Here is a 25,445-nt window from a genome sequence, read left to right as displayed (position 1 = left end):
ATGATTAATTGTGCAGCCTGGTTTAACTTAAGGCAGGACATACAAGTTGAAGCAATGAACATATTTGGTTAGTGTACACTAGTTGCAGAAATGTTGCCCAGTATGTTAGGCAACCATTACTAGTTAATCACATTACATAATAAACAAGTGATTGAAATGCCAAATAAATAAAACTCACTTGGTTGTGATGTGTGAAATAGTTCCTGCAAAATAAGATGGAAACATTTTGCAGACTAATAAGTCATAGCGAACATTAAACCCACATGACAAATCAGCCATTTCCACTGATGAGTTTTATTTACTATTGGTTCCCAATACCACCATCTGCTTGGAACAACTTGATGGAATAGCACCAATTAGGTCTTCTCTTTTTGCTAACTTTAAAGATTCACTTCACATTTGGATGGACAAACCAGCTACAGCATCAACCAACCATTACATAGGCACACTTTAAATGCAAAGAAAATGGAGACCCAGGGAAAACAATGAAACATTTAGATGAGGCATGTAGCCTGATCTGCAGCAGTGAGATTGGTTTTAAACCCCAATGTAAAAGGGTTAGAAATACCACAGGAAACAACATTCCTATTAACAATTTATTGATTCAAGTTACATTTATAAAAAGTACACCAGATTTTTGCCATTAGTCCAAGGTACAGAAATATACAAGCCAGCCCATTAGCCCTTGACAGATGAAAGGTATCGTCCTGAAGTAGAGGAGGTCTGGGAAGGTTTCTGGCCATAGGTGGAGGAGTCTGTGGGGTATTGAACAGAACCCAACAGACTAGGAGAGATTGGTCTATGGTTAATAGAGCCTGAAGCAGCCTTAGAGAGCATAGATGGTCTGAGTCCTACACCAGAGAGGCTTGAGGTCCTCCAAGAATTAGAGATAGAACTCTGGGCCACAGAATCCACAGGATGGCTCAGGGCTGCCATGAAGGAAGAACCACTGGAAAATTGAGGGAAAGAGCTCTGATCACTGGTAGATTGTCTAGAAGAATCAAGGAATGAAAAACCATGCTTGGCATATGCAGGAGACCCAGGGTTATATTGATTTGAGGCACTTGGAGACTGGCTGGACAAGCCACTATATCTGCCACTTCCAGCCTGTGTGGAGAAAGATTCACCAGGACTTGCAGCTGAGATAAGGGTAGAGAGCCTACTGGGAGACTTAGAGCCTTGAGATGAAGAGCTACTCTGTGATGCCACTGTACCGGAGGCCTGAAAACCTTGGGACCACCTTGAAGTGGAAGGCTGCCATTGAGACAGTTGGCTATGAGACGCGAATTTGCTTGGAGCAGCCAGTTTATACGGATGAACTTTAGCAACCAAAAAAGCAGGGGCATACTGCCTAGAGGTACTTTGAGACTGGCTGAACAAACCACTATATCTGCCACTTCCATCCTGTGTGGAGAACGGTTTGCCAGGACTTGCTGCTGGTGTAAGGGTAGAGAGCCTACTGGTAGACTTGGAGCCTTGAGATGGGGAGCTACTCTGTGATGCCACTGTACCAGCGGCCTGAAAACCTTGGGACCACCTAGAAGTGGAAGGCTGCCATTGAGACGGCTGGCTCGGAGACAAGAAAAACCCGCTTGGAGCAGCCTGACTGTACACTGGCACTTTTACATCCAAAGTAGCAGGGGCATACTGGCTAGAGGCACTTTGAGACTGGCTGAACAAACCACTATATCTGCCACTTCCATCCTGTGTGAAGAAAAGTTTGCCAGGACTTGCTGCTGGTGTAAGGGTAGAGAACCTACTGGTAGACTTGGAGCCTTGAGATGGAGAGCTACTCTGTGATGCCACTGTACCAGAGGCCTGAAAACCTTGGGACCACCTGGTGGAAGGCTGCCATTGAGACGGTTGGCTCAGAGACGAGGATCCACTTGGAGCAGCCGGTTTATACGGAGGAACTTTTGCAACCAAAGAAGCAGGGGCATACTGGCTAGAGGTACCTTGAAGCTGAAGAGATGAACCATCAGTAGAAGTGCTTCCTGTCTGCATGGGCACATAATGACTAGATCCTGCCAGCTGAGCACCAGCTCTACTTATGGAGCTGGATGTATACAGATTGGAGAAAGATTGGCCAGGTCTTGCTGCTGGGGTAAGGGTTGAGAGCCTACTGGTAGACTTGGAGCCTTGAGATGGGGACCTACTCTGTGATGCCACTGTACCAGTGGCCTGAAAACCTTGGGACCACCTAGAAGTGGAAGGCTGCCATTGAGACGGCTGGCTCGGAGACAAGAAAAACCCACTTGGAGCAGCCTGACTGTACAATGGCACTTTTACATCCAAAGTAGCAGGGGCATACTGGCTAGAGGCACTTTGAGACTGGCTGAACAAACCACTATATCTGCCACTTCCATCCTGTGTGAAGAAAAGTTTGCCAGGACTTGCTGCTGGTGTAAGGGTAGAGAACCTACTGGTAGACTTGGAGCCTTGAGATGGAGAGCTACTCTGTGATGCCACTGTACCAGAGGCCTGAAAACCTTGGGACCACCTGGTGGAAGGCTGCCATTGAGACGGTTGGCTCAGAGACGAGGATCCACTTGGAGCAGCCGGTTTATACGGAGGAACTTTTGCAACCAAAGAAGCAGGGGCATACTGGCTAGAGGTACCTTGAAGCTGAAGAGATGAACCATCAGTAGAAGTGCTTCCTGTCTGCATGGGCACATAATGACTAGATCCTGCCAGCTGAGCACCAGCTCTACTTATGGAGCTGGATGTATACAGATTGGAGAAAGATTGGCCAGGTCTTGCTGCTGGGTTAAGGGTTGAGAGCCTACTGGTAGACTTGGAGCCTTGAGATGGGGAGCTACTCTGTGATGCCACTGTACCAGTGGCCTGAAAACCTTGGGACCACCTAGAAGTGGAAGGCTGCCATTGAGACGGCTGGCTCGGAGACAAGAAAAACCCACTTGGAGCAGCCTGACTGTACACTGGCACTTTTACATCCAAAGTAGCAGGGGCATACTGGCTAGAGGCACTTTGAGACTGGCTGAACAAACCACTATATCTGCCACTTCCATCCTGTGTGAAGAAAAGTTTGCCAGGACTTGCTGCTGGTGTAAGGGTAGAGAACCTACTGGTAGACTTGGAGCCTTGAGATGGAGAGCTACTCTGTGATGCCACTGTACCAGCGGCCTGAAAACCTTGGGACCACCTAGAAGTGGAAGGCTGCCATTGAGACGGTTGGCTCAGAGACGAGGATCCACTTGGAGCAGCCGGTTTATACGGAGGAACTTTTGCAACCAAAGAAGCAGGGGCATACTGGCTAGAGGTACCTTGAAGCTGAAGAGACGAACCATCAGTAGAAGTGCTTCCTGTCTGCATGGGCAGATAATGACTAGATCCTGCCAGCTGAGCACCAGCTCTACTTATGGAGCTGGATGTATACAGATTGGAGAAAGATTGGCCAGGTCTTGCTGCTGGGTTAAGGGTTGAGAGCCTACTGGTAGACTTGGAGCCTTGAGATGGGGACCTACTCTGTGATGCCACTGTACCAGCGGCCTGAAAACCTTGGGACCACCTAGAAGTGGAAGGCTGCCATTGAGACGGCTGGCTCGGAGACAAGAAAAACCCACTTGGAGCAGCCTGACTGTACACTGGCACTTTTGCATCAAAAGCAGCAGGGGCATACTGGCTAGAGGCACTTTGAGACTGGCTGAACAAACCACTATATCTGCCACTTCCATCCCGTGTGGAGAACGGTTTGCCAGGACTTGCTGCTGGTGTAAGGGTAGAGAACCTACTGGTAGACTTGGAGCCTTGAGACAGGGAGCTACTCTGTGATGCCACTGTACCAGCGGCCTGAAAACCTTGGGACCACCTAGAAGTGGAAGGCTGCCATTGAGACGGCTGGCTCAGAGAAGAGGATCCACTTGGAGCAGCCGGTTTATATGGAGGAACTTTTGCAACCAAAGAAGCAGGGGCATACTGGCTAGAGGTACCTTGAAGCCGAAGAAATGAACCATCAGTAGAAGTGCTTCCTGTCAGCATGGGCACATAACGACTGGATCCTGCCAGCTGAGCACCAGCTCTACTTAGGGAACTGGATGTATACATATTGGAGAAAGACTGGCTAGGACTTGCTGCTGAGGTAAGGGTAGAGAACCTACTGGGAGACTTAGAGCCTTGAGATGGAGAGTTACTCTGTGATGTCGCTGTACCAGATGTCTGGGAACCTTGTGATGCCACTGTACCAGAGGCCTGAAAACCTTGGGACCACCTTGAAGTGGAAGGCTTCAATTGAGATGGCTGGCTCATAGACAAGGAAAATCCACTTGGAGCAGCTTGACTATACACTGGCACTTTTTCATCCAAAGAAGCAGGGGCATACTGGCTAGACGTACCTTGAAGCTGGAGAGAGAAGCCATCAGCAGATGCAGAGGAGAGGGAAACAAACCTACTAGGATATTGAGGGGTTGAAGGCTGCCACTTCTGAGGTGACTGGCTTAGAGACTGAGAGGATCCACTCAGAGCTGCTGGATAGTACCGACTGGACACAGGCACTTTTGCACCAAAGGAAAAAGTTGGAGCATACTGTCTAGTGGTACCTTGAGGCTGGAAAGATGAGCCATAACTACTGTCCAGTGTAGGCACATACTGACGGGAAGCTGCCAGCTTATTGCCTAACCTTCTCTGGGAGTCTGATGTATACTGGCTGTAAGAGCTCTGACCACTGGTAGACTGGCTAACACTTAGGGGTGAAGCAGCAAGTTTAGTATACACAGAGGACCCAGGGATATTCTGACTTGCAGTACTTTGAGGCTGTGGAAGCAAGTCACTTACACCATCTGTAGAAACAAGCTGACTGGAATGGCTTGCCAATTGTGGCCCAGAGCTGCCCTGAGAGATGTAAGTAAACTCACTTAGGGAACCGGCTGAGGATCCAGTGGAAGAGCTACTGTGAGCAGACAGTGGACTAGAAGTTTCTCCCAATTGAAAGCCAGACTGGCTGGCTATATCCTGGACACTTGGACTGAGAGAACCCTGAAGTTGGAGCAGCGATGGGCTGCTGTATAAACTGTGCTGATTTTGAGGCAAGGCCAAGGAAGAAGAAACAGAGGAACTCGGTGCACTTTGGGTATGAGACATAGATGCATAGCTGCTGGAAATGCCACCTTTTACATACTGACGTGAAAGGGGAAAACGAGACCTCCTGGCATTCAGGCTTTTCCCAGCAAGCAAATTAGAGGCCACTTCTTCAAAAGGAATGCTTCCAGTCACTGGAGCCTCCAACACTGAAGACCGAGCTCCCTGAGGTGTGGGGATCTTGTGGTCATGCCATTTCTGGTGAGGCAGAACATCTTGAGAACTCCAACCTACAGAACATAAACACAGCAAATAAAGAGAAGTTAAGTGACATCTTCAAAAAGTCCTATTTTATTCATTAAAATGATACCCACCTTTCTGTCCAAATGCATGTTTCCAGAAGATCAATAGAATCAATAGCATAGGGACCCTAGGGAGAAAAAAAAGAAATAAATAAATAACTTTTGCACCTGCAACATATAAACATCAGAAACACTTCAAATAAAGACTTAACTAACCTTGTCCACCCCATGTCCACAGCAAAATAATACTAGTCTGTTAATAATGAGTCTGTTACTCCAAACCAAAACAGCTAAAATTCTATGGATACTTACAAAATCAGGTATTTGTTTTTATAGGCCTATTTGTCCAATCAGCTCACATTTACAATTACATAAAATACTGTTCACCTGCGGACACTTAATTGGATATTTAAATTTGTCAAAAACTAATTAAATATAATCACCTGTCTCATCCTATACCAGCAATTACTTATCCTATCAGGCCTGCACCATAAAGCATATTTATGTGGCTACCTGTAAAATAAAATTAAGATGTGAAATCAAATTAATGTTATACATTGTAATGTTTTGAGAGTCATTAGTGCATGAGATTGCACACACATTGCAGGTAACATGGAACTTAGATCACTCTGAAAAATGTCCACCTATTTCAGCTTCAAAATGCACATTTGTACCCAAAAGTTGTATTGTGTGTTGATGGGGGAGAAAAGAAAACATTTCAATATTGTTCTCTCTAACATATTGCCCTTTATACTAAAATACTGAAACTCCATTCATTGGCAATCCAGCAGCATGGTCTTCTCAAACAGGACCTTGAAAGTTTATTTTCACTTGAAGTAAAAATAATGTACTGCTTGGAAATATATTGCAGGCTAGAGAATCACACAATGACAATGGTTTGTACAACCACAAGGCTAAGCTGCATTGTTTGTTCAGGGTTAAACCGGTTAATTGTTCAACTACTTTTTTGCTTTTTATGGTAATAAAGAGGGCAATGCATTTTCACATTCAAATGTATTTAATGCAAGCAAGAGTGCAGCTTGTAAACAAATAAGGTAATTTAATTAATATACTGCTAAAAGCACGTTATTCTTAAAAATACTGTGTAAAAAAGTAGCTTTTTGTTTGACAGTTTTGTTTGAAAAAAAACTATTGTTTGTTTAAGTGCAATTGTTATTTGTTTAAATTAATCTTAAATGCTATCATAGTAGACCTGCATTGAACTATGCATAAGAAGATATTCTTATAACCTTCATTTTCGGAATAGACAAGAAAAAGCACTTTTTTCCCCTAATTATGAAGTGTCTGACTTAATTTAAAACATTTGAAATGACTATATGTAATACCGCTATAGTTCAACCATCAAAATTTAACCACCAGACCAATAATTCTCAAATAATTTAAATAAGCCAAAATGTCAGTAATAAATGCGAATATAAAAGACACATTTTGGAGACCAATACTACTGTCATTACTGATGCCTTATTACCCACTGAAAATAAATCAAATTTAAAGTATTTGTAGTAGTGCACATTATATTTATACTGAGCTTCACAATGTGTATACTTACAATAGTGTTGTCTGGAATGCGTTCCTGCCCTTTAAGGGAGTGTGATGAGCCTGTGCTAGTGTGTGTACCTGCGGTGATTATGCAGGACTATGAACAGTGGTTGCCATATGTTTCAGTTCATGCATCAATGAATATTTGAGCGAGTTATTGTGGGGAGATGTGTTGAAATGTTTAAAAGGTTTCCTCAGCACAACCATCAGGTTATCAAGGGAGTGCAGCAATTACCCAGAACCACAGGTGCGTGTGTGTGTGTGTGTAAGAAAGAGGAATATAATGGCCACTCTACACTCTCGGCTCAAAGCCAGATGAGGTGTGGGTCGACTTCCCCCCCAACCAACCGACGACTGCTGATTAATATTTATGGATCTTTAATCACAATAAGAGAGTTCTTCCTGTCCCCAAGAGCTTGGCAGAGTCACTCTGTCTGAAAAGCTGAAGAATCACATTAATTGAAAGCAAGTAGACGTGATCGTGGTACATCCATCATTCCCATCCTCATTAGTGAGGTCACATATCCAGGATAAAACTCAAATAAAGGCGGAAAAATTGGCCTAATCTAACAACCTGCAATGAAAAGCAGTTAGTTGAGCTCTTTAATTAGGGCACAGATTCCCACAAGATGGTTTTACATGCCAAATCATTGACTCTGAGACATTAAAGAAAAACAGGATTTATATTAATGGAAATGCACACTGCCTCATCCCAACAAAGGACTAAGAACTAACACTTTTTCATTGCGTTTAAATAGTAAATTACTAGCAAATTTGAAAGAAAATTCCCATACATAGACAGGTCTAGGACTTGGATCATGCCCAATGCCATTTTTATTGAAAATGGTTGCAAGGGAAGGGACATTTCTCATTCAAAAAGCATTTGATTGGGCTTAACTTTGTCACAGGAGACACATTTAACATTTAAGACACGTCAATACCAGGTGTACATTTTAATTTGTCTCGACTGACCCCACGTGTAATCAGATCACCAGAGACGGATATAACACCAGGTGTGCACAAGGTCTAAAATATGTCAGTGCAACCAAAACAGATTAGAACACAATGGGATTTATTGGATTTACTACAGCAAAGTTTCAAACTTGGATGGAATAAGTCTAATCCGAGTTCTCCAGTCCTGAGGTTAGATGTGCAGGTTACACATGTTCTTCAGTGCTGGAATAGTTCAGTTCTCTCCTTTCAAGACAGACACTAGCTCACCGTTCTCTTTCAGCTCCTGTATAATGAAATAAACACATTTTACATCCTTTTATCTGGAAGTATGATACAGTAAAAATAAAATAGAATAAGTCTCAATTTGCATAGTATCCTTCCCCTTTAGCAATGGTTCTCCACTGGAGTGTCACGATCCAAAAAGTACATTTTTTGTGTACATTTTATGACAAAATATCCAAATACAAGTCACCAAATACACATTTTTAACAGTTCAACAACTTTTACTAACTTTTTTATGTAATGCATTTGTGCTATATTTTGTGTTGCATTTATTTAAAATAAATATCACTTTGGTGGATAATGGATCTAATGCATTGACCAACAATTGAAAAGTTTTTTTTGTTTTTGTTAGGTTCAGAGATAGCATTGGCTGTAGAGCTCATTGCAAGCTTTATCTGCCCTCTGGTGGAGAAAACATCCACTGCAGCACACAGTACATATCACTTTTATGTTCTTAACAGTTCTATGGAGTGGGGCAGAGATTAGGTATTTGTGTAGGCCAAAACCCGGAAACCAGTTAGCATCGTCCTGAAGTTTTCGCTTGAAAAAAGATCTGTGGTGAACAACTCAAGACATTATCACATTTTATTTTAAAATATAAAACACATCCGTTATACCCTCTTGTGATTTTTTAAAGCTTTTACTTGTCTTGTAACAGGCGGTTGCTATCAAGTGACAATGGGACTACAGAAGTTGTCGGGGACATTAAATGTCATCAGCCGAACAGGTAAACTCATCTACTCATTAGATCACTTTCACAGCCTCATTGTGTTGAAATGACATAATTTCCTGTTTTTGGTTAATTTGAGAAGACGAATACACACAAATGAAGATCTTCTGCGAGGAGACGCGGCTCTGGTGCCTGTACCGAACTGTGATGGGTAACATCACGGCCATTACGAGAAAAAACAAGTATTTTATATGCATTCTGTCCTTTTTAGGGTCACATCATGTGACATCATTTCCTGTTTTTGGTTTATTTACATGTCAATCCTTCTGTTAAGGGCGTTCTCGGTCCGCTTGTTTGGTGCGCACCAGGGTTAAGATGGCAGTTCACACTTATATTATTGAATCTATAATCATTTACATTCATTACATTATATTATTGAATCTATAATCATTTACATTCATTACAAATGCATTGCAATTTTTAGTACCTAATCCTACATTTATTTGTATTGTTGTTGCTGTTATGCGCTTCACCTTGACTATGTCCAGTCCTCCGATGAGATCCCCTTTAACATACAGCTGTGGGAATGTCGGCCAGTTGGAGTACGTCTTGAGTCCTTGTCTAACCTGTGGAGACAATCAAAAGTATGTTTTTTGGTAAAAAAAAACAAAACAAAAAACTATTCATTTAGGGACATTTCTACAGTAAACAAATTCATATTCTAAACATAATGTCAGTTCTCAATATACAGGGAGCTCACTAGGTTTTGGAACACAGTCTTTCATGAAGTTGCTTTTGCAAGACAACATTTTCCAAGAACATAAATAGAAATACAAACTTCAAACTGAAGGAACTCTCACCTCTTCATCTTCCAATATGTCAAATGTATTATATTCAACACTGAAATGTTAATAAAAAAAATAGTTTAATAACATGCATTTAGGCTTTTAATAATTCATAAATGTTAAGAAAATTCTCTAAAAGAGCTTTGTTAAATTAAACTATGTGTAGACTAGTAAAAAAAAAAAAAAAAGTATCTCACCCGGAGCTGTTCATTATTTCAAGTATCTGACGGCTGAATCCACACTTGGCAGTCTGAGTATTCACAAAGACATGAGTTAAGAGGGTAAAAACACTAGAACATTTTTCATATCATGAAAGGCTGCAGTGAAGTGATGCCCTGCGCTTGAAAGCCAATCAGAGGAAGCAAGGTTTTAACTTCACCAAAACACACGCAGACTACTGGAAAAGCACAAAGCACAGAGTACGTAAGACTCGAGTGGCTCCTCTGGGCCCAAACCAGCACAGAACCAAACTTTCATTTAGAAACTTACAACTACAACCACCTACAAAAGATATTCTGAAGAGCGTCTCAATAACTAGGGGAGAAAGAGGAGTTAACAGAACAAGAGAGACAGAGAGAGAAGCCAGTCAGACGAGAGGAAAGAGAGATCTCATGGGGAAAGACTTTAAACTACTGCAAAGAACGTCTTTCATGTGTGAGTGTTAAAAGATCAATACAGTTATGAGGAGAGAGGTGAGGGGTCTTTCTCCTCCATTAAAGAAAGAGAAGTAGCTCTATCAGTGCTGGAGACGCCTGACATCGATTTCCAGAACCTCTTTACCCCTACACAAGTCTCTTACTGTACGCTAAAGGAAAAGATCACCCCAAAAACCTTCTCTTACTCACCTTTATGTCATTCCAAACCCACATCATCGGAAAACAAAGGACGGAATTTAGGAGAATGTTCTCGCAGCAATATTACTTTATTAATGTTCTAAAATAATGTTATACAATTATTCTATAGTTTATTTATTATTTTAAAATTGATTTCAATTTAAATTATTTTTAATAATAATAATAATATTAACAAAACAAAAAAAATGAAAAATTGCAGAATGTAGATTACTATTTTATTAATTTTTATATTTGTTTATCATTTTTTTATATTCTAATAATAATAATAATAATGACAGCGATGTTATCATTAACCACAATCAACTATTAAAAACATTTTTGTTAATTGAAATAAAGCTGAAATTAAATAAAATATAAATCAGGTGAAAAACAAACTAAATGAACATTTTTAAATGTTGCTTTGGCTACTATTTGAATTTTTGCAACCACTAACAACAACAAAAATAAAATTAAAAAAATAATATACGAATAAAAATTACAAAAGCACATAACAAAATTACTAAATTAAAATATTAAAAAGCAAATCCAAAATATTAATAATACTATATGAATACAACTAAAATAACACTGAATAGTAATAATAATAATAATAATAATAACAACACATTTTTAATACGATGTTTGCTAAATAAATGGTGCATTAATGTTCAGTTCATCAAAATGTACCCTTACATTCGATTGGCTTTCAATGTAGAAATATGTTTTTTAGGCAGCTTAAAGGTGTAGTTAAGGCATCAACCAGCTAGCTAACCCATGCTAACCAATGCTAATAGACCAACAACTGAGTAATGAGTATATCTACTTAAACTGAGAACCAACTCCTTAAATTGGGAAGTCTGTTCTTCACATAAAGCTGGTTAAGACTTAAATATATTTTATTTTATGGCTTTATTTTTTGTCCAAGGAGCATGACAGATGTGGTCAATATGACCATGTTGTTGTATGAGAAAAGTGTTCTGTTAAAAAAAAAAAAAAATATATATATATATATATATATATATATATATATGGATTTGGAATGACATGAGGTTGAATAACTGTTTCATAGAGAAAAAATTTGCGAGAAAAAAAAAAGTTAAGTTCACCCACCTCTTTATTGCCCTTCATGAAGAGCATGACGGGTGATTTATTGATTAGAGATTTCAGCCTGTCAGAAGAGAGAATGGTTAATCAAGTCCAGTCATACAGAAGCAGGCGATTGAGCGTGCATGTATCTGTCTTTACCTGTTTTCCAGCGAGACGGTCTTGGGGAAAGTATTCTCAAGTTCACCAGACTCGACCAGCTCCTGTGGAGGATATAAAATTTCTTTGAATCCAAACTCCCTTTCAACTCGACACACACATCCACGCTCTAACAGCTCCCTGCTGAGATATTTTACCTCTCTGTAAAGGTAAATTTACTATCTTAATGAGGAAGGGCCTCTAGGACTCATGAGAGAAGAGAGGATTCTAGCCATGCTCTCTCAGCAGGGGCGCTCTGCTTGCTTTAAGCAGAATGAGCTCGCTGGGAATGTAAGCAACATACAGCTACTAACAGCTAGCCGAGAACACACACCCTGTCAAAAGTCCTGAAATGCAAACTTACCATAATATACACACAGGATAAAACGCACAACATCAAGCGATGAAGTAACTGGTGATGGGAAAATCACAAGGGTGTGTTCACACTTGGCATGTTTGGTTTGATTAAAAATAAACTCTAGTGAGATTGATCTGTTAGTGCGTGTGTGACGTTGCACGCTGCCATCTGAACCCTGGTGCGCACCAAACAAGCGGACCGAGTCTTGGTCCACTTCTAAACGAACTCTGGTGTGGTTCGACTGAAATATGAACACGAACCAAAGACGTGTTAACGAAACAAAAAACAGGACATGATGTCACAAGATGCAACCCTAAAAAGAACAGAATGCTCAAGCATAGCTGTTTTTTCTCATCATAGTCGTGATGTTGCCCATCACAGTTCAGTACAGGCATAAGAACCGCGTCTCGTCGCAGCAGATGTGAGAATGAGAATGTGTGTGTGAGACGGAGGGATTCCTGACACTGTTTTGACTCTTTTACACACTTTATAAGCTCTTCATGACTCCTAGGCTGGTCAAAATGCCATCATTAGTAGGCTACGCACATACAACGAGACATTTAGCCCAAAACACAGCATTGTTTTGGATGTCCAGTAAGTTCTGTCGTGAAATACACTTAAAGGGACATAGTGTAGGATTTCTTCCATCTAGCGGTGAAATTGTATTTTGCATTCAAACGAATTGTGCTCTCCAGCGCCTCGCTTTTTCAAATGCGTCTTGCATCTACGGTAGCTGTTATGTACCAAAAAGCTAAGACAGGATGTCTTCTAATAGCACTTTGTCGAGTTTTCCTTTGGGTGAACAGGTTTGTTATTTCAAACAAACTGCAACTTGACACAACGAACAAACGAATGTTACAGTGTGAATAATAACAGTGCAATGCAGCCTTTTAAACTTGCCGGGGCAGTGACAAGCACCTCACACTGCTCTGCTCCTCCGTTTCTGCTGCTTTCTGTTACGTGACGCTGCTTCTGAACGAAAACGCGTTGTGGAAAAGCATTGGCCTAGTACTTTTTGTCCCTCTCTGCTAATATAGTTTTTCGAGATGGCGGAACGACATGGAAGCCTCCGTGGACCTACCCGTCACATGTATATAAAGATAATAAATTCTTCGTTTACGAGGATAAGTCAGATAATTGGCAGTGGTATTTGTACACCATTGAGGACACATTTAAGAATAAAAATATTGATTTTAGATAGTAAAATACCTAAAAAACTACACATTGTCTCTTTAATAAAAACCAACCAATCAGGTTGTGAGAATATCCATTTGCATTTAGGTTCTGTGTTAAAATGCCAATGTGAACGCTAAGTGGACCAAGACTAAAGTTTTTTTTGTTTAGGGGTACGGACCAAACAAACCAAGCAAATCGGACTACAAATGTGAACACACCCTAAAAAACACTGCTATGCTCTTATTTTCATTGAACGCAATCATATTGTTATTGTTATATGACTGTTATCATATCGCACCTTCATGATGTCCAGTCCCCCGATGAGATCTCCCTTGACGTAGACTTGTGGATAAGTGGGCCAGTTGGAGAAGACCTTGAGTCCCTGTCTGACCTCTTCGTCCGAGAGGATGTCAAAACTGCTGTACTGTACATCGTGGTCCTTCAAAATTTGAATAATCTGACGACTAAAGCCTGCAAAAAACAAAAAAAAAGACAGAAGGTAAAACAAAATATTATTATAGCAGTTCATATTATATTTTTAATGTCACAATGATTTGTCACTGCAAAATTGAAATAATTTATTGTACATAAAACATTTTATTAAAATCACTATTTTAAAGTTTTCAAGAAACATGTTTGCTTTAATAAAAAAAGACACATTTATAAAGTAAATACATTTGTTTATTCAAATAAATCTTTTATATGATAGTTATTTATATATTTTTTTAAGTTTTAGATTTATTATTGCTTTTTGTCAATTGTATTTGTTTGTTTTTAATGTCTATACAGTTTTTATTAAGTTTTATTTCATTCTTAGTTATTTTAGCACATCAAGTTAAACTAAATGAAAACGAGAAATGTTTCCTTGCCAATAAGCTGAAATAATTGTTTTTATTATATATATTTTTTTAATTCAGTCAGTTTATTTCAAATAACAAAAATGTTTTTTTTTTAGGATTTTAGTTAACTATAATTGTAATAAAACGGTCATCTGTTATTGAAAATGTAAAAAATAAATTAAAAAAAGGCCACAGTGAGTTAAATTTTTAGTGAAATCATAATTACTCATTTTTAGATACTATGCAATATTGGGCAACACGACTGAAAGCTGGAACTGCGCAGAATAAAATTTGATGATTTCTGAATTTTAAATAGAAGTTCCGTTCATGAGATGACTACAAGCCAAAAATAAGAGATGATGAGAGAGAGAGAGAGAGAGAGAGAGAGAGAGAGAGAGAGAGAGAGAGAGAGAGAGATATTAGATGGGAGGAGACAAAGAGAACAAGATGCAAGAGAAACAGCACACCGAGAGGAGGAGAGAGCGAGAGAAAGAGAGAGAGAGAGAGAAAGCGAGATGTGCAAGGTGATGTGTAGAGTCTGTGTAGCCCCTGCAGTAAAACACCCATTTTCATCTTGTGTGGCTCATGAGGGAATTCATTATAAAACAGCTTCAGGCGTCTCACTTGTGCTTATGCATTTGCTGGTATATTAGCTCGACTCTATCAGAGCGGGCAAACAGGCGGGCAGCTGCTTTCTCTGGCTCCGGGCGAACTCCACCAGACATGCTGCATTGATTGCCGAGTCCTTTACCCCTCTCTGGCTGCACCTACAGGGGACGAAGACCGCTCGCTTTGGCCCACTCTGCTCCAGGAGAGGGGCGATGTTACTGCCTCGTTCCTCTTTTGAAGGACAGCCCACTCAGTTCGAGAAAGGCTAAGAGATCTGAATTGCTATACGGACCCTTAACCTTTTAATTCGACATGCATAACTGCTTTAAAGTTAGCGTTAGCCGAACACTTGTTCATTTGGCTCGACGCTCGTGTTGGAACGAAAGAGCGCGTTTACGTTTAGAACCCAATGCACGCCACCGACAGGCATGGCTTGCTCTCTGTGCATTATTTCTTGATTTGGATATCAGCCAAGCGAATGAGAACATCAATAATTTCCAACATTATAATATCTCCGAGCCGGGCCGACCCACTGACACCTAGCATGGCTTCAAATAACATCAACGGCACCGAGCAACAGGTTTCGGGCTCAGAGACGAAGCAGCGTAAACTCCGAGGATCTTCTATTAATAAAGCAGAGCTGGAGGAGCTGGCAGTTGTTAAAAGCCCAACATCACGTTTGAGATTACTTTTCAATATGGTTTTTATTTTGATCTCAGGATGGCAAACGCCAGCCTTCCCCCAGACCTTCCTCTTTACACAGCCAAAACGTCAAACGGTAAACTGCGCCTCAGTCCATGACGAAATATGCTCTTTGAACTATCAAAAGTACTTTGTTTTGAATGGGTGAAATTAATATGAGGATATTTTCCAATGCGGAACCACACATCTTTGACAAGTGGAGGAAGTGTTAGTAGGAAGGAAAAAGCAAGCCAGAAAATCAGCAAATCAAACAGAAATCAGCAAGATCACACTGACAGCCTGAAGTTAAACACAAACTGAAGACTAACATACTATTAAGTTATTAAGCTGTCACTGTGAAGATTTAACTTGGATGTAAAAAAAGCAGAACAAGTTCCTTATTTGGAGTGACTGCTTATCGGCCTATTGTTGATTAACATTGTTGGTTGTTCATCCTTGTGTCAGCTTCAAAATCTACCAGCATCCTTGTCAACAGATTGTTAAAAAAAATATTTGTTAGTTAATGGAAAGCTAATAATAAAATTGTGAAAATGTAGCTCAAACAGTAGAGCATAGCGTTAGCAATGCCAAGATCATGGGTTCAATTCCCAGGGAATGCATGAATACTGAGAAGGTGTGCACCTTGAATGCAATGCAAGTTGCTTTGAATAAAATACATCAATGTAATATTTGAGAAATATTTTATTTGTTTAACTGCATGTCATGGCATAACCGACATCAGAGAACAGTGAACATGTGAATGGGTTGTTGAAATATTAATTTCAAATCTCAGGGGGGACTACAACTAAACATTTTAGGTCAAAAAAATTGGGAATCCCTGTCACACGCACAACGCAAAACATATAAACCGTGGAAGTAGCTGTGCAACGTGACAAAAACCAAACTAGAATGTATCCTGTCACTTCATTGATTGTATTGGGAGATATTAAGATCAACAGGTTACAGGTGCTCAAAGCGATCTCACGCGTTTTTTAGGCCAAAACATTTTTTGTCACATGCAACAAACATCTCCTCACTATCCGCTAGCTGCCTGTCCCCTGAACACACTGTAAAAAAAACACGGTCTCTGCAGATACCCCAGGCTCCACAAACGGCAACAAAAACAAACTGGGCTAACCCGCACCACGAAACATAATAACCGATAAGAAGGGTTTGGGGGGTTAGTGCGCGGATGCGGAGGAGGGAGGGTCTAGCTAGCCTTCGTTTTGTTTGACAATACTTTAAACGTCAACAAGAAGTGACGTCGCTTAGAGCACCTTTAAACAGGCTGGTTTTAAATTAGGGATTTGAATATGTGGGCTCATACAAAAAATTAATATGCAATTATGTTCATTTGAATAAACTTTAACGAGAAAGACATTCTTTTTTTTATATCATTACGTTTTTGGTCACCATTTCTAAACAAGCTTATGTTTAGGCGATATACACAACAAGCTTTCAATATATCTTGAGGTTTTCTTCCAGACAATGTGTGTGAACAAAATGAAAACATTTAAGCTCAAGCAGAACGAAAAAAAAAAAAAAAACACTATTAAAGATTGAAGATTTAGAATGTACAAACACTTGAGTCGGTATATGGTAATCGTTTATATTGTTTCACATGTTAATGTTGAGAAAAACAAGATTATCCAAATGCTCGGGTGAAAGTTGGCTCCTCAGTCTGATAACAATAAGACACAAAGATAACAGTGTGCTAAGCTAAGTTTCTTACAGCGCTTGCTTTGTGTTTTCTGTTCTTAAACCCATGTCCCTCGACGAAACTAAAAGGAAGAATGTCTCGAGATCAGATAAGTTATCTTCTCGACCTGCTCGTGGGTACAGCTGTGCTCACCTGTAGTGAACGCAGTGATAGACAGCTGTCTTTCCTTATTCGGCTGGTCAATAATGATGGTTCGGTTTTTGGATTTTATGTGATTTCTGATTGTGGTTGTGATATTATAATAACTCAATATCGAGTTTCACTCGGCAATGTTTGGAAACGTTATCATTGATTCACTGCATTTACAGCCAGCAAAGCAAAATATTGAATAATTCGTGCACATCCATATTTTTAATCAGTGAAAACTTTAGGCCAAACCGAGCCAGACTGGACACCAGTCTCACCACTCTTTTGGTGGAAAAGGCATAGCTGGGATATAGTGGCACAACCAGACATGTGTCCTTTGCACTCTAAACAAGTCTGTCCCTTTCACTCCACCACCAGCGGTTGCTCTAACTAACCCCCTGACCCCATGTTAATTTATGCGAGTGTGTGTATGCGAGTGTGTTTACCACAGCGAGGCTCCTGGGGCGATCCCTTCATGAAGAGCATGCAGGGTGCGGCGTTGATCAGCCTCTTCAGTCTCTCGTTGAGATCCTCTTTAGGGACCTCCCCCACCCCTGCAGCCCCGCCCCCACTGGACCCCAGCCGCTGCACCTTATTGGTCAGCTCAGGGGCATGCGCACCATCCAACCTGTCAATCTTCTCACCGCCCTGAGGGTTGACGGTAAACAAACAAATAAATAAATAAAAAACACTCAAGAGTGAGTAGTGATAGATTGAGAGGGAGGAAAAAAAACAGCATTAATTTTTTAGGATGCTTGCCAGTTTGTTTAGATTGTTTGCACAGAGAGAGAGAGAGAGAGAGAGAGAGAGAGAGAGAGAGAGAGAGAGAGAGAGAGAGAGAGAGAGAGAGAGAGAGAGAGAGAGAGAGAGAGAGAGCCAGTGGAGCAGAGAGAGCGAGCGAGTAAGGATGCAATAACCAAATCACAGATGTGAGAGAAAAAAGAGAGAGAGAGAGAGAGAGAGAGAGAGAGAGAGAGAGAGAGAGAGAGAGAGAGAGAGAGAGAGAGAGAGAGAGAGAGAGAGAGAGAGAGAGAGAGAGAGAGAGAGAGAGAGAGAGAGAGAGAGAGAGAGAGAGAGAGAGAGAGAGAAAACAGGCCGCAGGCTCTCCTGGTTCTTTGACATGTTACGCCAAGAGAGGGAAAGTCTTGCCAAGCTGTGTGTTTGTTTAACCTCCGATTATTTCTCAGTTGCTTGATTCTAACACAAGGAGATTTTGCAGCTCACATTACTTGATCGTTAAACTCAACCTTCCCAACAGACTCCGTTTTTCTAACCTCGCCTCCCTCTGCTAAATAAACACAAAACGCTATCGCAGCACACCTAACATAAATGAAAGCTGTGTGTACAGAAAAACCTAGACAAAATCTGGCACAAATCAGCGTGCTTTATGAAACATAAAGAACACAGTGTATTAGTGGACTTCATGCTATACAGAAATTAAATATATTCTGAAATTAAGACTCAATTTTCTTTTCTAAATACATTTTGCTGGTCTTATATTTATTCAGCATGGTTCATCAGTGCACTTTATTGTAAAGAAAACAAATGGACCACTTGCACAAATTGTTTTGAAATAGTAAAACTAATTTGTTTCCCGTTATGTATCTTTTCCTTGTGCTGTAGTCATCAGTTGACTAAACGCCACCTAAAATGATCGTCAGCTAGATTAATTAAAAATCTGGGCATTTTCAAAGACACGAGAAGAGATATTCTGAGACACAATTGTTTTTTTTTTGTTTATACATACATATATATATATACTTATTTAAAGCTCCAGTAGGTAACTTTTGTAAACAAATATTTGTTAAAACTGTCATTATGTCCTGACAGTAGAATATGAGACAGATAATCTGTGAAAAATATCAAGCTCCTCTGGCTCCTCCCTGTGGTCCTATTGCCATTTGCAGAAATACACCGCTCCCGGTCAGAAACAACCAATCAGAGCCAGGAGGAATGTCTTAGCAGTGTCAATCACGCTCGTGTACGCGCTGATCACCCCTCTCTTGCACAGCACGAGCGCTTACCGCGTTCGTGACTCTCCTGTTAAAACTCCTTCATCCAAATGAACAAATCTTTTTTCAAGTCATTTCGTTGTTTCAACGAACGAAATGACTCGAAAAAAGATTTGTTAATTTTGATGAACGAGTTCAAACAGGATCACGAACGTGCATCACAGAACAGAGCAAGGCACGCATTTGTGCTTATAAAACTTTAAGTTTTTTAAGCTGTGGAGCTGTGGAGGGAGGGCTGTGAGCAGCAGAGAGCAAGGGGGTTGGGCCTGTAAGTTGTGCTTGTTCAAATTTTCAGGCTAAGTCAACATTTTCTCAAAACTCCCTATTGCATCTTTAAATCATATGTATATAGTACGTAAAAAGTATGTTTTTCATTCGTGGCTTAATTATCCTCCTACTCACATAATCATAATTTTAGGTCAATATGAGCCCAGTTGACGTCAAATGTTTGAGTTTTACCTTGAAGAAGAGGAAGGTGGGAACTGAAGTGATCTCATACTTCTCAGAAACCTCCGGGATTGCCTCTGCCTCCAGCTAAAGAGAGATAGAAAACTACTGTACTAATGATTCTTTATAATTCACATTAATAAAACATCACACACATCAACATGTCAAACATAACACACACACTGAAAGTTTACAAGAAGATTTTTTTTTTTTTACATGGAATTGAGAACTATCTAAACTCAACTGCTTCAGCTCTTACATGTAATGATGACAGCCTATACTGGCAGTCAAAATTTGGACACAGTTTATGTTGATTTTACGTTTCTGGTGATCTTAAAAACATTATGATCTAAAGGCTTATGGGTAAATGGTTGAAATTAGTTTTGTAGACACATAAATTGTTAATTTCTTAAAAGTACTAAATTATTAAGCAAAGACAAATTATCATATTCCATGCTATTTTAAGGAATCAAACATAATTAATTTATATAGAGTTGTTGCTTGAAGAACTCTTCTGCTCCGTTGTCTGGGTGATGAAAGACAGTATTAACCCTTGACAGAAGGTAAAAATTCTCTCTGCTGGTTTAAGAGCCATGAGGAGGGTAAGGTCATTCACAGCCTGAGGCATTTCAATGCGCTCCGCTGGGAACCGGAGCAGAGGGAGGACAGCACACAGGAAAATTTGCAGGAATAATGGCCATTTCCAAACAGGTATCTCAAACACTCACTGCCATCTGTGGTTGGTCAGACAAACAGAGAGTTCTACCACAAAACTCAGCCAATGGTTGAGCCATTACTGGTGGGCTGGTTTAGATGCTTAAACAAAAAGAGCAACATTTTGACTGTGCAACAGTGCTGAAATTTTTTTTTTAAAAATAACTGGAGACTGAGATTAGAGAAAGCATTTAATTTATTAACTAAATTTAAAAAGAATTCTCGGCTTCTAGGATGAGAAAAACGTAGGTTGGGACTTGAATTTGCCCATCAGGAATATATTGGATCGTTATCGTTTGCTAATTGCTGCAAAAATAAATTTTAATTAAAGATTACAAGTGCACATGAATTAAAAAAAATGATGGGCATGGATAAATCCTTTATAATAAACACAGCGATATTCCACACACACAAAAAAAGAACTATACTTTTTGATTTCATGGTGACTTAAAGATCCAATGGAAATACTTTAGATCTAATTATTATAATTTATGCAAGTACTAAGTCATAGGTGTACCCATTTAAAAAAATAGACCTTGAATGTTATTATATGAGCATTTTTGGTTTGAAATTAAAATAAAATGTTTACATTATAATTTCATTCAAAGCTGACATCAATTTGCCTTTCTGGCCAAATAGCAAGCAAAAAAGAATAACTTTGCAATGAGAAACAAAATGCATTATAACAAAACGGCATATTCAGAACATGGTTCTGTTGCTTACAGCAGCCAGACATGTACATTTCTGGCAGTTACTGGTGTGAGTTTGAGCCTGTTGGACTCTTTGGGAAACTTGTCTGCAAACAAGCTTTCTTTTTAACAAATTCCACCAAAGATACAAATAATGCACTTCAATATTGCCGTATAACAATAGTTTGCACAAATCAATCATGAAAATTATCAACAAAAATATTGCCAGACAATAGCAGCTATTGTACTACATTGTTGTAAGAGTCAATGGTCCCCTTTACCTTCACAAACATGGTGTGTTTGTGGTCTTTGGCTAATTCTGCCATCACATCGTTCATCTGTGAACACTGCGGAGCCCATGGCGCGTAGAAATGGACAACCGTGAGGGACCTGAAAGGTAGAAACAAAAATGAGCTTTCAAGAAACCTGGATCACAGACTTTGAGATCTAAAGGACTGTATCAGGGAAATACACTTTTAAAGCAAATCCATGTAGAACTGAATCACTAGTTTCATTTAAATGTGCATTTTATACTGTAATGTGGAGAAAATAAAACATAAATACTTCTTCTTATTTGTCTTTTAGCTAACATTTTAAATTTCTTTTTAGAAACATTTTTTGGTTTTAAAGGTACAATCAAAATATTCAAAACCCACTTGCACACTGGCAGTGTTATACATTCCTTTTAATTGAGTGCTTACAGTATCCTAAATGTTTCCAAGAATTTGTAAATTCGGAAAATATATCACAATTTTAAATAATGCGTATTAAGTAATACAAAATATCCACGTTATCCCTGCTTTCCGCTTGTACTGCCATAGTAACCATGGCAACAGACGTGGACAAATGCGTTACGTCTAGCGGGATTTAACGGCTCACACTGTTGTTCTTTCGTTCAAACATTATGGACCATGACAAGCAGACTTTGGGACAAAAGGAGAACTAAAATGAGGATCAATATCAGCGTGGCGTTTTCGAGATGCCGAGAGCTCCACGTTCGCGACTAACTTCAACTTGACAGAGACGCCGCTCGTGCATGTACTTTTAGACAGGTGAGCAAATGTACATAAAACTAATTAATGTTATATAGCTCAACATGATGAAATGTTAGAATATGATCAGTATGTTATTCTAATGTTGATCTAGCTTACTGCTAGTCTCATACAGACAAACTAACACATTGAATAACATTAGGCCTATAACTTTCAACACACTCAAATGCTGTTTAGTGTGATAGTGTAGACCAAGTGAAACAGCGCTGCGTTCCCTCAAGTTTAATTCATTAAATAAACTGACCTGTGTATGTAGTAATTCAGCACTTGCGGGTAGTTCCGTAGAATTAAATGTCCTCATTCCTTTATATCCGCGGGACTCACCTGTTGCGCTGATATTTGTCTCTTATTAGTAATCGCGACCTGGTTCATGCCACAGATGTTTTCACTCATCCATAAACATTATTAGATCCATCGGCATGATGACAAGTTCCATGATTCCGCTTATCACTGCGTCATCAACCTACGCCTTTGTTATAGGGAATGTGGAGATGACGTCACGCCGTGTTGCATTATGGGTCCGCCGCCATATTTACAGGATCGCGCCCTATACCGCTGTATTTGAATGCATGTGTTGGAGGCTGCGTTTGGATTTTCTGTCGGGATTTTAATAAACGTCGATATGGTTGTTCAGTTCAACTGCCATAGCTGGTCACACGATCGTTCAGGAAGGAAACTGAACAACGGAATACGTTTTTTCAGCTTTCTTTCTTGGAAAAAACAACAAGGGAAGCAGGTCGAGGAGCTGACGAGAAGATGCCGGATCGCGTGGGTTTCCGCAATCATGAGGAAAAACTTTACTTAGACTGTCCTCCACTGCATACTACGTTTGTTAAAAGTTGTACAAAGCAAGAGGTTGTGTATTGTATTTTCCTCGATGACTAACAGTTAGGAGGATAGTTGATGAATGATGATGAATTTGTGGTTCATGTTAGCAGATGATAAAGCCAGGCCACATTGCATGAATCAAACTATATTTATTATGTTTTCAATTAACAATTTGCTTTGATATTCTGTACATCTTTTTCATTGCCTTTTTTAAAATGTTTGTGAATCATGTTTTTATATAACTGCTTAATAAATACATTAAGTGACTTCTCTGTTTCTGTACTGATTGCATCCACAAAGACCCTTTAAGTACACATAAATGGGATGGGTAAAGATACATCAAACTATTTTAAAATAAACTACCAAATACCCTAATTTTTACATGTGTCAACATTCAATTATGACAATAAGGCACAGTTGTATTTAACAAATTACCCCATCTTGTGGCATTATAAAGTAATGTACAATTTTTTTCTTGCACAACCTATGAAAACTTAACATAATATGCTGAAAATAGCAAGCTAACATTAATTATGAGAGCTGCTTCTCAGGTAAAATAGCTTGAACTTTATGCACAATAGTAATCAACTTAGCATAGGCTACAAACACCAAAACTATATCAGATGTATCAACGTTCTTTATCGCGGATAGTTTGTCCAAATAACATTTTTTGGCAGTGGCATTTAGTTTATCCCGGTAGGGTCCCTTCTCTTTTTCCTTAAACATCTCCATTTCTTCCGTTCTTCTTCAATTTGACCTCGTTTTAGCCAAACAACCACTATTATACCAAAGGTAAACAGAGATCGTGCCTGTAAAGATGGCGCCCACGTCCCATAAAGCAACACGGCGTGACGTACCTCCACATTCCCTATTTAAAGGGTTAGTTCACCCAAAAATGAAAATTAAGTCATTAATTACTCACCCCCATGCTGTACCAACCCCGTAAGACCTTCGTTCATCTTCGGAACACAAATGAAGATATTTTTGATTAAATCTGAGAGGTGGATCACTGCTACATAGGCTGCCAGAGGGAATGAAACTTGACGGCCCAGAAAGTCATTAAAGAACATGTTTAAATATTCCATGTGCCTACAGTGGCTCAACTATAAGTTTATCAAGCGACGAGACTACTTTTTTCCCGAAAAAAAAAACATAATAACGACTTTATTCGACTATTCCTTTTCATTCCTTGTGGGCCTGAGACGAGAGTTCAAGAGATTTCCACGACGCATGCGCGAGAACTGAGAAGAGGACGTTCTTCTTCTAATACTTCTTGTTCAGTTCTCGCGCATGCGTCGTGGAAATCTCTTGAACTCTCGTCTCAGGCCCACAAGGAATGAAAAGGAATAGTCGAATAAAGTCGTTATTATGTTTTTTTTTTTCGGGAAAAAAGTAGTCTCGTCGCTTGATAAACTTATAGTTGAGCCACTGTAGGCACATGGATTATTTAAACATGTTCTTTAATGACTTTCTGGGCCGTCAAGTTTCATTCCCTCTGGCAGCCTATGTAGCAGTGATCCACCTCTCAGATTTAATCAAAAATATCTTCATTTGTGTTCCGAAGATGAACGAAGGTCTTACGGGGTTGGTACAGCATGGGGGTGAGTAATTAATGACTTAATTTTCATTTTTGGGTGAACTAACCCTTTAAGAGGTTAATACAAATTACATGTTGTAGCTTTAAGTGGTTCGCACAATGGTGGTAGTTCATGTATAAACACTTAAAAGGTTTGAACAGTGATTATTATTATTATTATTATTATTAAGTAAAATTCGCTGGAAATATGTCAAATACCCATTTAATAATTAGTTGTGGCATATAAATTTGGAATGACAGGACCTGACATTGACAAGTACAAAATAGTCATTTGCATTAGTACGTCAAATACTGTCAAACAAATATGTCAAACTCGGCCTAGAGTTCTGATTATGAGACTATAATATGCATACTACCACCACTTCTACTACTACTACTACTTCTAATAATAATAATACTAGACTGACTGTAAATGAACAGCATGAATTTCTCAAATGCTCCCAAAAACCAAACAGAAAAATATAAAGGACAGCTGACACAATATATTGCTATATAAAAGCAATTAATCGGTTATCCTAATCTATCTCGATCATAAAAATCCATTCATATGGATACAGATGATATGTATTTGTTTATCTGAACAGGCCATCTGTTATTTAATTCTGTTCGTTCAAAAAGGCCTCTATAACCGTTCTCTGCCCGTGTATATGTGTCAAATTAGATGAAGAGAGTGCGAATTGGATTATATGTAACGACAAACTTGAAAATTTGTAAATACTTCACTTACTTGCTGTTATTTTTTAATAATTCCCCAAACTGCTTCAGTGATGTCGCGTCCGTGAGGTTCGCCATGCTGCCAGACGTTATTAAGCGATCACCGAACTCTCCATCAGGACACTCACTGTAGTGACGCAAGACTTTACTAACCGATAAAC

At 39.5% G+C, this 25,445-nt stretch overlaps 2 protein-coding genes across 3 annotated transcripts; both read right to left on the bottom strand.

The window, feature by feature from the left end:
* Nucleotides 1–644: 644 nt before the first annotated feature.
* On the bottom strand, nt 645–5,636 carry LOC143709659 (uncharacterized). 2 transcript variants are annotated; one of them, XM_077200229.1, is made up of 3 exons: nt 5,553–5,636; nt 5,409–5,464; nt 645–5,324 (listed from the first exon to the last, which is right to left on the bottom strand). In XM_077200229.1, exons 1-3 carry the CDS (start codon nt 5,564–5,566, stop codon nt 679–681), a joined length of 4,716 nt encoding a protein of 1,571 aa, XP_077056344.1. In that variant the 5' UTR covers nt 5,567–5,636; the 3' UTR covers nt 645–678. The 2 variants fall into 2 exon arrangements, with proteins under 2 accessions (XP_077056344.1, XP_077056345.1); XM_077200230.1 differs by having other exon boundaries at nt 645–5,292.
* Nucleotides 5,637–7,701: 2,065 nt separating this feature from the next.
* Nucleotides 7,702–25,413, bottom strand: glrx3 (glutaredoxin 3). Its single transcript, XM_077200228.1, has 11 exons — nt 25,298–25,413; nt 21,375–21,483; nt 19,703–19,777; nt 17,678–17,879; nt 13,555–13,727; nt 11,726–11,787; nt 11,591–11,648; nt 9,845–9,897; nt 9,663–9,702; nt 9,336–9,428; nt 7,702–8,133 (listed from the first exon to the last, which is right to left on the bottom strand). The coding sequence occupies exons 1-11, from the start codon at nt 25,360–25,362 to the stop codon at nt 8,083–8,085; spliced, it is 981 nt and encodes a 326-aa protein (XP_077056343.1). The 5' UTR covers nt 25,363–25,413; the 3' UTR covers nt 7,702–8,082.
* Between the last annotated feature and the right edge of the window lie 32 nt (nt 25,414–25,445).

This window comes from Siphateles boraxobius, unplaced genomic scaffold (assembly GCF_051911475.1).
Source record: "Siphateles boraxobius isolate OS27281-9 unplaced genomic scaffold, OSU_SipBor_1 46, whole genome shotgun sequence".
In the NCBI taxonomy this organism is placed as follows: Eukaryota; Metazoa; Chordata; class Actinopteri; order Cypriniformes; family Leuciscidae; genus Siphateles; species Siphateles boraxobius.
Note: the sequence above shows the minus strand (reverse complement) of the source record. Positions and strands in the feature narration are given on the sequence as shown.